This window comes from Cryptomeria japonica, chromosome 7 (genome assembly GCF_030272615.1).
Source record: "Cryptomeria japonica chromosome 7, Sugi_1.0, whole genome shotgun sequence".
Taxonomy (NCBI): Eukaryota; Viridiplantae; Streptophyta; class Pinopsida; order Cupressales; family Cupressaceae; genus Cryptomeria; species Cryptomeria japonica.
The window spans coordinates 775,499,000-775,512,681 of record NC_081411.1 but is presented as its reverse complement, the minus strand read 5'-3'; the positions used below and the strand labels follow the sequence as shown (position 1 = coordinate 775,512,681).

At 37.5% G+C, this 13,682-nt stretch overlaps 1 protein-coding gene across 1 annotated transcript in view; it reads right to left on the bottom strand.

Moving 5' to 3' along the window:
- Positions 1 to 1,637: 1,637 nt before the first annotated feature.
- LOC131050053 (1-(5-phosphoribosyl)-5-[(5-phosphoribosylamino)methylideneamino] imidazole-4-carboxamide isomerase, chloroplastic) overlaps positions 1,638 to 13,682 on the bottom strand; it is a 64,747-nt gene continuing 52,702 nt past the window's right edge. The window contains exons 6-8 of the mRNA XM_057984193.2: positions 5,883 to 6,016; positions 2,176 to 2,224; positions 1,638 to 2,006 (exon numbers count right to left, since the gene is read on the bottom strand). Coding sequence (XP_057840176.2) covers positions 1,827 to 2,006; positions 2,176 to 2,224; positions 5,883 to 6,016 — 363 coding nt within the window. The 3' untranslated portion in view covers positions 1,638 to 1,826. The remainder of the gene's footprint in view (positions 2,007 to 2,175; positions 2,225 to 5,882; positions 6,017 to 13,682) is intronic.

Below are 13,682 nucleotides of genomic sequence, written 5' to 3'. Positions count from 1 at the left end.
GACTCTGATTTAGTGTCACATTGTATGACAGCTTGTTTTCTCTTCAATTAACAAACATCAGCACATCATGCATCCCCAGAAAGCTCTAGGATAGTACTTTTTGACTGTATAATGTACATTCCACGTATTAATTTTAAAAAATTTCATTGCATTATTGTAAAAGTTTGTTGTGTCATGCATAACCAGAAAGTTATAAGAATGTATGTATCAATGGTTTAATCCAATTCCACGCTTTTGTTTCTAAACCCCATTTTTGTGCTAGGTTTTCAAGAAACTCATGTTTACACTATGTATCAAATGGCAATTCCCTGGATCCTCAAAGCTACGAAGTAGATCTCAATATACACCTGTCATATAGCACTAGAAATAGCTCTTGTAATCACTATTGCAATTGTGTATAGTTCATCCTACATTATGGAACTCTTGGGCCATAAAACAGCCACGTAGGTATGGAAAAAAAACACTAAATTATGTACCTATGAAATGAAAATAAAAATGAACTACAAATTATTCAAGTAGGAATATGATACCAAATCCTTATTAATGATGGGGTTCTTCCCATAGTGTGTTGGTTAAGTGGAGGTGTTGTTGTGAGCACCAAAGGTTCATACCCCCACTGGGCCATTGTGATCGCAAGACTTGTGCCTTCGCTGATCCAATTTTCTCATAGTTTTGAGCCTTAGCATTGTTATATGTGGATGAGGTCCCTGTTTGTGACCTCACCAGTTCATAGCTCCGGGTCAAAAGTGTTTCACGTGAAGCCAGCGGGTGTGCCGTACCAACATCACCGGTCACGTTTAAAAGTTTACCTGGCACTTAATAAAGAAACAAAAATCCATTTAATGATAAAATTTTCCATTCTAATCCCGAATGGTTTTCTGAACTTCCAAATTACTAGGACTTTAGTTCGAGAATTAACATAATTCCAAATATTTTCTTTGGCTTAAAACATTAAAGAATTCAACTGCTAGCAAGTCACAACAGAAGCAAAAGTTCTTAGAAACAGCTTACTTCTAATCACCAGTCTGCTGTTTTCATGCCATGTTTTCTCCTTGATTAACAAATATTTTCTTTGGCTTAAAACATTAAAGGATTCAACTGCTAGCAAGTCACAACAGAAGCAAAAGTTCTTAGAAACAGCTTACTTCTAACCACCAGTCTGCTGTTTTCATGCCATGTTTTCTGCTTGATTAAGAAACATTGCCAATCATGCATCCCCAGAAAGCTCTAGGATGGTATTTTTCAACTGTATAAAGGTCCAAGGATATTCCACATATTAATATCAAAAAAATTTAACTGCATTATTTTATATGTTGTTGTGTCATATGCATAACCAGAACATTACAAGAATGTATGTATCAATGGTTTAATCCAATTCCATGCTTTTGTTTCTATTTGCATTTTTGTCGTAGGTTTTCAAGAAACTCATGTTTACACCATGTATTAGATGGCAATTCCACGGATCCTCTAAGTAAGCTACAAAGTGATTCTCAATATAGGCCTGCTATATAGCACTGGAAATAGCTCTTCTAATCAATATTGCAATCGTGTATAGTTCATCCTACATCATGGAACTCTTAGGCCAGTAAACAGCCATGTGCTTATGAAAAAAAACATTAAATGATATACATATGAAATGAATGCAAATAAACTACACATTAGTTTAAGTGAGAATATGTTACAAATCCTTATGAATGATAAAATTTCGTATTCTAATCCTGCAAGATTTTCTGAACTTCCAAATTATTAGGACTTCAGTTTGACAATAAGTTAAAGCATTCAACTACTAGCAAGTCTCAACAGAAGCAAAAGTTCTTAGAAACAGCTTAGACTTCTAATCCAATCTTCTGTTTCTCATGCCATGAAACAACTTCCTTATAAGGCAAGCTCCCACCAAATATATCAAGGGCACTACCCACAGTGACATCAACACACCCAGCACCTGCTACTCTGATGCGATCCAGGTCTTCAATACTAGTTGCCCCACCAGCATATGTAACTGGTATCTGAAAAATAAATATAAAATACAGATGTCTTAAAAACATGGGAAGTAGAACAAAACAAAAAAAACGACCTGGTGGTGATTTAACACCAGGTCAAACTTTGTGACAAAGGTTTAATTTCAACATGAAAAAGATATGCATAGTAGATGTGGCTAGGAAACATCATACTTACAGGAGACAACCTGCCAAGAAGGCCTACAAGTTCTTCATCAATTCCTAACCTACAGAAAGACAGAAAGACGATAATGAAATACTGGAATACGAATTGTACCTTGTTGGAAATGAAAAGGAAGCTATGTTTTTCATTCTTAAACATCACAAAGGCTTCTATAGAATGACATGTAAGAACCTTGTGTATTCAAATACGCTGAGTTTAAAGGACAAACTGTTTACTTTTGACAATAAATAATAACACATTGTATCATGCACCTACTACTCACAGCCCCATATGATAGGTATGCCATACAACAATACAATGAATTCTACAATTTTATTTTCAGATCTAATGGCTGATTTAGATTGTGATATATTAGTGTTAATTCTGTAGGATGCGGACATAATGAAAGTTAGATGGCAACAGAAGCATATACCTTTCTAAGTCACATGAAAGATGCATAAACCATTGATAATGTGAATGGTGGATTCCAGTCAGGGAAGGTAGCTCATTCTTAAATATAAAAATAACTCTTTCTGTCTTTCACAAATGGTAAAATAGTGCAATTTTCAATATGTCAAATAGTTCAGGTTTAATCTTTCTTTTGAGAAAAATGTTCATTTTGTTTCTGATTAGCTAGCACATATTAATGATTTGTTTGTGAAATAGTTATCGGTTCAAAGCATCTGCTCTTAATTACCATATATCAATCCCCTTTGTTTAAGACTGTCAGATCTCCAAGGATAAAGGGATTTTTCATCTCATACTGAGACCACTTGAATCATAATTTCTTGAAGCTTGTTTGGTGTACAAATATTCGGGAGATCATTTCTTTTAACTCAGTAATAGAGAGCTCTCACCAAAAACCTGTTTGAGATTAACATTAAAATTTTAAATCATTTTTCCTGGATGGAAAGCCAGTGCCATCCATGACCTCTGTCCCCATGTCTTCGGTGAAGGTGTGTTTATTATAGAAAGGAAGCTTGAACAAAACCCAGGGCAACAGAATGAAAAGATCTTCATGCAAGCGCACTCAAATACTATATCAAAGTGAGAATACATGTTTAAGTGAATATGGACCTGGCCCTAGCTTCTACATGTTAAAATTTGAAGTAACAAATTGTTGAGGGTGATTAAACCAACTATAGGCTTCAGTATAGAACATACTCTTGGTGACATGTACCCTTCATCAATAAAACCCAAAACGAAAATATATAATTCAAAATTAAGTGCAAGTAAGCTCACTCATTCATTATGTAAGACAAGTTTCAAAACCCTGAATTCCTCATCATTTCTGTGCCACTTAGAGAGAATTGTCCCTAATTTCTACATGAGATTTGAGAGCTTCTTTGGAAAAGCTGACAAGAAAAACTACTTGGTTTATATCAATAGAGTGCCTTTGCAGCTCACACAGTAAGCAGTGGTTCATCCCTTATGATTGCTGCAAGTCCAGAGATCAAGCAAAGTATCTCCAGTCAATGGTTGTTGACATTTTGGAATATTAGCCTTATGATGAGTGATAGAAATCTCCTCGAAGTGAGATGGCTTGTACATCTTGCGCTTGCTCAATTGAAAGTAATAAATGGCAAGCTAACCTAGAAGATTTAAGTGAATAACACTATGTCTAGCTGCTTGAAGAATAGTGTAAGGCACATATCAGATAGGTTTCAACTTGTGGTAGTTTTTCTAGACACCTTTGTTTGCCAAGTGAATCCAGACATAATCACCAACATCAAAAGAACGAGATGCTCAATGAGTGTAAAACTGATTTTGAATTTGTCTTAAGTTTGTTGTAAGATGTCCTAATTGTGAAGTGAATCTTGGCCAAATTTTTGCACAAACAAAGAAGCTTTGCTTCTCGCTTCCTATTGATGGGATGTCTCTCATAAGGTGTCCAAGTTTGGAAGCCATAACAAAAGTAAGAGGGAGAATGCTATATAGAAACACGAGTACCCCAGTTGTAGCTATGACATATAGATAGTTGTCCCACTGGTAATTTTTTTACGAGAAATGCAAAGAACATGAATTAAGGTGTGATTAACAGCCTCAGTCTGGCACTCATATTGCAGAAAAAAAGAAGTGGACAAGTGCAACTAACAATCAAGAAGCTCGCACAATAATCACCAAAAATAACTCATTAGCTTGAGTCACAAACTAAAATGCTTATTAGCGTAAGTTTGAAATTGCTCCAAAAATACGTGAAGAACAAATCATGGTGAACATCATAAAGTTCACCATTTTTAGAGAGCTGATAGACAACTATTACGATGCAGTCACATTAGCATCGAGTCTTGGGAAGATCACAAAATGAAGTCCATGAAAATGAATTCAAATGGCCCAAGAATGTACCAATAACGGTTGACTAGATGGCTTAGACTGACTACAAGAATAACAATGATACATTTAATTCTCAATATTTTTCCACAAAGAAGCCAACAAAAGTAATGTTGAAAGGTGTTGTGGGGTCTTTTGTAGGCCAAAACATCCACCATATGAAGATGAGTGAACTTTCTTTCAAAGGAGGAGGAGAAGAGCCAACAAGAACGCAAATCTTAGTGAAATTATAAGGCCACTTTTCCCACATATTGTAGAAAGGTGTTTTGTTGACCAATATGGGTTTGCCATAAAGCATCACCAATTGGGCCAAACAAAGTATACATGGAATAGATACCATTTCACTCATATGATACGCAACAAGCATCCAAAACGCTAAATATCTGAGAAGGACAACAAATTAGAAGACGGGCCATTTTGCTAGAGATGCCCTTCTTATATTTCACCAAACGACCTTTGAAAATGAGGCACATTCATACTTTACTGAGAAGAGAAATTACAAAAAAAAAACGCTCTAATCACCATGAGTATTCAGAGAGAAATCTATCCAAGATCATGGAAGCAATTCATTACAAAGATGCAAAATTCTGCCAAAAACTAAGAGGCATAGCATAACAAAAGAGAAACTATAGTATCATGTAGAAATCCAAGAAAACAAAGTAGAACCATAGCAAAGCATCCAAGAAGCACAATAGCACAACAGCGGTTCAAGTTAGTGGTTAAGGGGTCTGCATAGCTGCTGCAGGCCAGAAGCATGCTTTTTCCAGGAATTTTGAATCCACTCGAAGGTTGGGGCCAATAGAAGCATAAAGAGATACCTTTGGCTTGTTGTGAACAATGAGAAGTATAATGTTTTTTATATGGATATGGGTAGTACAATAAGCACATATCATAAAAATATTGCTATATTTCAGATCTCAGATGCCAACAATTTTTTCATTAAAAAATTGAAAAAATATTAAAATCTTGTTAACCGACATTTCAACAGGTTGTTTGAGCAGGATTATCCAATATATCAGCTGTTATCCAATCATTTCCGGATATTATCTGATTATTCCCCTTTAGAGGCTGTAAACTGCAACTTTTTGCTCATTTAGACTTTATTCTGCTCTTTTTTTCTGAACAAAACAGACTAGTTTGTAGGATTTCCCAAGCACCAAATGATTTTGATATGTGACCTGAGAAATCAAAAACTTATTTACTGAATGAAGGCCCGCTAATAGATTTTCTAATGTAATATCCAAAAGCCATAATCATTCACCCATCAGCCTCCATCACTGTTTTGCCTACCTCAGCCAGCCATGCAATTAGGACAAAGACTTTTTCCCAAAGCTTATTAATGAGCAATTAAAAAAGCAAAAAAGAAAAGAAGAAAGTTGTGCAGAAATCACCTTTTTCCTTCAACATCAACTCCATGTACCAAAAATTCATCAGCATATGATGAAAGGGTATCCAATGTCTCCTCATCTAGCACTACGTCACTGAAATTCTGCCATCTATCTGTCACAATAGTATACTTTCCATCCTGCAAGTAACAATTTGATAATCACTTATGATCAGACAACTCGTTAAGTGTGAAAATTTCTAGTTAATGGTCCAAAGTTGACACAGAACCAAAACAATCTTTTGCAGAAACTGGAGGAAACGTGAATTAATGTTCACAAAGTGGCACTTGGTTCCCAAATTTTGCAATCTGTGAAGAATCAAGATTATCTTACATCTTGTGAAACCTATGATACAACACAGACAAAGTTTTGTCAGGCCACTTATATGGCCATTCCACCTCTTGCAGTTCAGGTGATCAGAATTAAACATCTAACTTCATCGTTCATGGATATCCATCAGAAAAAAAATATATTACAATTCCGTGTCAATGCACCGCAAAGAGTAAAACTAACACATATAGACTAAATTTATAGAACACAATAACATGTTATACTGTTTTAATAACATATTAATTTCATATATAAACAGTTTCAATTTATAGTGTTATTAAATTATTTTCATATTTATAACAATTTTAATTTATACTGTTATATATTTCATTATTTTCATATATAAACTTAATACATTTATATATCTTAAAGTTTTAATTTTTAACAGTTTTATTATTTATATATATGCAAAAAAAAATCTCAGGTGAATGGCGTCGGGCGAGGGAGCATAGTCGGGCATCAGGCGTTGGCCAAAAAACAGTCAAAATTGCGCGTTGGGCATCAAGCGTAGGGTGTCGGCGATTGGGAACAGTTGCGCGATATGGAGCGAAATTGCCCTTTTTTGGCATTTCACTTTATGTTGTTTTAGTTTCGACTTTTAGGGTTTTTGGTCAGTTTGCAGAGGCGTGATTTTTCGGTTTTTAATCACGATTTTATCGGAAAAAATCCCGAGTTTTTGTGCCGAAAACCTGCGATTTTTTGGAATCAGTCAGCCATTTGCCTCACGATAAATCGTGATCTGGCCGATTTTTAGCCGTATTTTCATCCATGTTTGTCACAAAGTTTGACCTGGTGTTAAATCACCACCAGGTCGTTGCAATAATACCAAAATTAATCCCAGAGAAGAAACCTATCCAACTTGTGGAAAAAGTAGTTGCCACTGCCTTCCCAAATTCATATTTCCCAGTCTACATGCCATCAAATACAAACTTTAAGGTACAAAATCCAAATGAAAGTGCTTACAACGATGATTAGTAAATCAAACGAACTATGATGTTCACCCATCAGGAATTGAACACAAATTTATTGAAGGCCACCTTGTTAAAAGCACAGCTCCAAATTTGCTGACTATGGCATTGAATTCAAGGCAGGAAGAGAGTTTCAGTCTACGATTCTCAGAATCATAACATATGAAGCTCCTTACACCACATGCTTTTTCCCTAAACGGCATCCCAGACAAACTACATTGCAGGAAGAATATAAAATAAAATCCTCAAAAACAAATAATATAATAATACTTCAGTGGCTCAAATTCATATAAGATAATAAATGTTTGGTACTTAAAAAGTTTTTAGCTACTTAAAAAGAGTAGATAGTAAAAGTAACATAGGTTAACTGTAATTCAACGTTGTCGCAACTCTAAAATTTATGATTATCAAATCAATCAATAAACACATTTTTTCAAAGAAAATTGTGTTTGTTTCTTTAATTCTAGCATGGTATCTAAGTGGATTTACACTATCTATCTAGAAGCCGTTCGAGTTAAGCAATTACTTAAGCAGCTGAACTTTCAGAAATTTTTTGAGCAACGGATCGTAGACAAGTGTTATAAGCTGACTGAAAAAAAAAACACTAGTTTGAGACCACGGTAAAAGTGATCACCATGCCCAGAACTGACTAAGTGGTACCCAATGATTGAGTAATTTGGTTTGAGCACGAAAGAAATGTTGAATATTATGTTTAAACTCCAATCACGATGACTAACCTAATGCTTAAAGAACATTGAATTAATCATACGAATTGAAATTCAATATATATCTTATATTTAGTTTTCCAATCCTTTGAAAACTTAGTCTTTCATTCCTTTGAAAGACAATCTAAATGAATTGCTTATCTCTATACTAATACAACTAAAAATCTAATCTTCTACAAATCAATTTTAATTAGAAAAGCATCCTTATCACTTATAAGGATGAGATTAGAAGACAAGTCTAAATATTAATCTTCACTTTAGACTTATTTATTCTTCACTTTACTCAAGACTTATTTAGCCAAATAAAATGCTTCCACTTTAATAACTTAAGCGAAATGTAAAATACACTAACTCAAACCAATTGAACTTTTTGTCACTCCATCTTAGCGAGAAAGGAATTCTACAACAATCCAAGTTTGTCTCTAAAAGCATCAAACTTCCCTTTTGCTAAGGGCTTGGCCAAAAAGTCAACTACTAGTAATCATTGGAGATGTACTGGAGCTTAAGTTCTCCCTTCTGAACCTTGTCTCTCATGAAGTGATAATTGATCTATGTGTGCTTAGACTTGTCATGGGTCATTGAGAGTTTGACACAACTCTTGTTATCACAAAAAATGATTGTGGGATCTGTTGACGTGTTTTTATGACCGCATCTAACACAAAATAAAGTCATCAATGGTAACCTTATCCTCTCTAGATCAAGATTAGTCTGTATGCTAGGATTGCTTAAAGTTCAAACGGCTAATCCAAAGGTTCCTTTAGTGCGTGGACGTGACTCAGATGTTTGATGGGTTTACTGATAACCCAAGGGGGCCTTACGTGTGTTCAATTGGAGAAGACTCATGCAAGCTCAAAGATTTATGTACGGATGATTTGCAATGAAAGCTCTAGCTTTGGATCTTTTGGATTTTTTGAAATATGCGGAAAGTAAATGAGAGTAGGGTAGAAAAGACTATGCTAAAGCTAATTTAACCCTAAGAACAGGAGACGGGATCACTCATGCAAAATCAAACCACGCTTTGTTTCACCAGCAGAGCACAACTACACGAAGGCGGTGCAATCTTCAAAGAGTGCATGGAGGTTTTTCAAATCATCAATATGGACCATCAAATCGAACAATCTCTATTGATGATCAAAGTTAAGCGTATACACATCAAAAGGCTCAAGCTAACTTTGCACGGTATACAACAATCAGTTGCACACCAAAAGTATGAGCTCGGATTCTGCAACAAGTAACCCTATCAAATCCAGTTCTCCTAACAACATATAAGCAAATCTAATTTAATTGAAGAGAGCAAGACCATGCAGATTGCCAAAATAGAACAAGAATACACCATCAAAATCAAACAATGTATTAAGTTGGCTACTTCACGATCCTGATGCAACAATCTCAAATAATAATCTCTCCTCCCTTACAAATGAGGGGGTCGCCCCTTTATATAGGCCTCAAGCAATGCAAACCCTAATTAGAGTTTCACCCCAAAAGATCCTCCACTCAAGGTGCAACAAGGTGGGAATCGGTAATAAATAACCCATTATGCCCATGTACAATTAATTTAAAAGCCTAAAATAGCACCCACTAGTGCATTAAATACGCCCCATGATGCTAATTATGCCCAAAATATAACGAACACCTTTATGCAAGGAATAAATGTCCATCATTCTCCACATGACGGCGACATGCACGGACAATCTGTCATAAAACCATAAATGAGGAGGTTGCATGCAAGAAGATTCCTCATCCGACGGCGACATGCATTGACTGGACCCACACTCAGTCAAAATACCTCCAGTAGTAAATACGCCACTACTATTCAACCAAAAGATTCTCATCCAAAAATGGATGACCATTATCCCGCTCATTTATGGCGTATGCAATGAATCTGCTAACAACGGCTTCCAGCTCTCCGATGGAAACACTTGGCACATTTTCGATGTCAAATTCCATCAAGGCAATTTCTTCCTCACTCTTGGAAAAGAAGCTCTCCCACTCCATCATGACTTCCCGTGTCTTCTTCATTATACCGGAGAATAAAGAAACATTTGCAAAATGCTCTTTGGGGAATGAACCTACGAAGAAGAAATCGTACAACTGAGATTTCAGGGAGTTCACTGTTATTCCACCATCATTGAGTTTCCTTACGAACAATGCCTCAATTGCACTAATGATTTCCTCCTGCACCCCTCTGATGGACTCTTTCAAAGTAAAGGAGTCTACACTAAATTTATCGAAGGTGTTTCTTCCTGAGCAGACGGCATAGAACCATCGAGGAAAGTCATAAGCTTCATTTTCTTGAATCACTTTCCCGTCAACCAGAATTTGCCTTGGAACCTTCGTCAGAGCCCTGAGTCGTGGAATGGTTAAGTCCTGGTAAATGTGCACATCCTCCCATAATCCTTCTGTTGTCTCTAGTTTGTTCAGGAGGGTCACAAACTTTGAATGAAGCAGAGCTAGGTCTTCAATGAATTTTCTTGCTTCGGTATAAACATCCTCTATCCATTCCCTGGAACTTTGTGCCATCGCTCTAATAACCTCTGCATCATCAACCACTTCCTTAGGAAGGGAGGAAGGAGGAGTAAATGAAGGACCTGCCTCCCTAAGGGGTCTTTTGAAACTCCTGACGTACTCGCATAGGACTCTATTTTCTTCCCTCAGTCGCTTACATTTCGCCTTTGATTTCAGCAGTTTCTCCTTCATGGCCAAGGAAGATTCTTCAAAGTCTCCCATTACTTGACCTGTGGAAGCATGGCCAAGATCAATCTGTTTGATAACATAATCCTCCTGCCTGATCTCGTTTCTGTCTTTATCCACTGCAGGCTCAGCAATGTGCAAGGTCCGAGATCCAGATTCTCCCCTAACCACCTTGGAAAATTTTCAGGGAGCCTTCTTTTCTGCTGGCTGATCCATCCTTTTCAATAATTCTTCCAACTCCCGAGCAGGATCAGTTTCCCTTTCTGATTCCCTTGTCAGCCTTCCCACCAACCAATCTGGAACGGGGATGGAGTGACTATGATCCTCTATGTGCTCCTATTCCTGTGACTCTTCCTCCATTTCACCAAGGATAGCTTCCACGAAGCTATCCTAGCGGGCCTCTTCCTGGTGTGGGGGACTTTCTTGCCTTTGACTTCTTGGCCGATGGTGTTCATGTGAAGCGTTGATGCTGAGTATATCTGGAGCCGAAATGCTCTCTGGAAGTGGACCTGTGGTATGTGGAAACATCTCTACCTCCTGCACACTCGAGGAACTTGCTTGTGAATGCTCTCTTTCTGTCCTTGCTTTCTTTTGTGGAGGTTCTTCTTGTTGGACTTCCTGTTGAACCCCCTGTGGGATTTCCTGCTGGATATCCTTCTTCTTCCTTGTCCTTGGTCTCTTTTGAGCCATTTTTTCTTTATCCATCCGAACTTCCCTTCCTGCCTGAACCTGCGAAGACCCTTCGGTTGCCTCACTGTGGGAATCGAGACTTCCCATTAGCTGATATGTTAGATGAACATTCCCTTCTGCCAACTTCCTTATCTGCCTGTCAATCCAGTGCTTGGTGAATTTCAGCACTGGTCTAGCTAAGATACTCAAATCATCCATCTCGAGCTCTGACCAATCTGGCAACTGAATAGGTTGATCCTTTACTTTCTCGAATTCAAGTTGTATCAAATCTGCATCTTCATTCACCTGATCTAGCACCTGATAAATTTCACTTATCCTGATGGTGTCGAGGGGCAATCTGGAACACATTCTCTTCCGGACCTCAAGGTCGTCCTTGGCACCTGCCCAATAATCTTCTAAGTGAAACTTGTGTATGAATTTGACGCCAGCGACCTTTCTGATTTGGCAGTAAGGATCATACTGGGCCCTAGATATATAAAATGGCAGATGATAGAATGCCAATTCCCCTGCTGCACTTTCAACGACTTCCAAGCCTGGGCATATTTCCATGAAGTCGCCCAAGACAACTGGAAATTCAATTGATTGCTTTTTCTTCTTCTTCTGCAACTGATCATAGGCAGTTAACTGTCTCATGAGCTCCAGCAATACAAGCTTGTCTGATGGATATCTTGGCAACTTGTATGACTGGAATGAGAATCCTTGCGTCCTGATGTAGGTGAATTTAGGAAATTGCAAGAACGTAGCTCCATACTTCTGGACCAAGGCATTCGCTTGCGGCGACACCCTTAAATGCAACTTCTTTTGCATAAGCTGTGTCAAGTACATGGTGAAGGTGTCATTTGCCAACCTGTAAGAATTGACATTGTGAAGATGCAGCTGGGGATAACACTCATGTACTTTCAATTGAGCTGGTCCGCAACCCATAATTCCTCTTGCTGGCAGCCCATCAAATCCTCCCCTTCGCGCAAGCATATAGAATAGGTAGGAGCCTATGAAAAAGGACTGGGACCTTTTTTCTTTTAAGTTTTTCAACTACTCGTGCAAGTAGTGACTGATCAATCTGGCCCAATCGATTAGCCCATTTGAATTCATGATCTCGCCTATGTAGAAGAACATCCAGGTCTCAAAGTTCACAGAATGTGAACACCCCATTACTCTGCTCAGCATCTTTATCAAGTCCACATACTCTTGCTTGAACTCGAAGATAGTGAGAGTTTTTGGCATCTTGGAGGCATGCACCCTAGGCTTTGTTGATGTGTTTTTCATGCACATGCGAACACAAAATAAAATACCAAGGTATCTTATCCTCTCTTGAAAAAAGTTTCCTGACTGTTGAAGATCTTGCTGAAGGATCAATCGGAATAACTCCAAGGTTCTTGTATGTAGGGTCTCTACGTGTGGATAAGTTCTTGCGGTATGATGTGATTTTGCTGGAATCACAAGGGGACTTACATTCGATGACCTGAGCGTCTGATTTGCTTTGAATATCACTGGAACATGGAATTTCATTGGTCCTTGATTTAAAAAAGGGGAAAAGGATAAAGGTTGGAATGGGATCTATTTCTAATACTAAGAATGTAAGAGCAATGGATGACCTTTGATGAAACTCTAACTAAGTCTTGCTTTGACATGCTAGGATCATCTCCACAAGGTTAGTGCGATCTTCTAAGGATGGCTTTATGATGTTCAAATCACCGCTACAAGCATAGATACCGTTAGGTTGATGCATATCAATGAAGAAGCGATAATTGAAGTTAAGCTTTAGCTAAATGATTCCAGTTGACTACACAAGGCAAGTTTGCAATCAACAAACCGCTAGTAGTATGGATATACAAATTTGACCATTGATCATACAGATTTCTTCCATTCGTCTAATAACATGAAATTAAACTTGAGAAGTATAGAGACCATGCAAATTGTTGAATTGACACATAGAATTCACCATTTCTTCAATGAAGTTTACAAGTCTTTTGCAACAATGTCTTGGCAACAATCTTTGCCTTCTCTTTCTACGCTACTCTAAAATGCTACTAATTATTGACTATTCTCTCTAACTATTTCCTATTCTCTGACTATTAACTATTAACCTTTACAAATGAGGAGCCAGGGCTTTATATAGAGAGCCCTTTACAGATTGACGGCTCTGATTGACTTAGAATCAACGGCTAGGATTACAAGATAGAAACCCTAATTAGGGTTTGTTACAACAAACTTCCTTAGCCAATTAGAAAATTGCATTCCAGGAGTGAGGACCAATAGGAAGAGAGGGTAGGTACACCAAAGTGTGTGCCATCTCCAAGGAGTCACGTACATTGAATCTAGACATGGTGAGGTGGACCAATCCGACTGTAGGAGCAGTGACTGGGATGCCACCTTGTTTGACGTTTGTATCTTGGTTGATC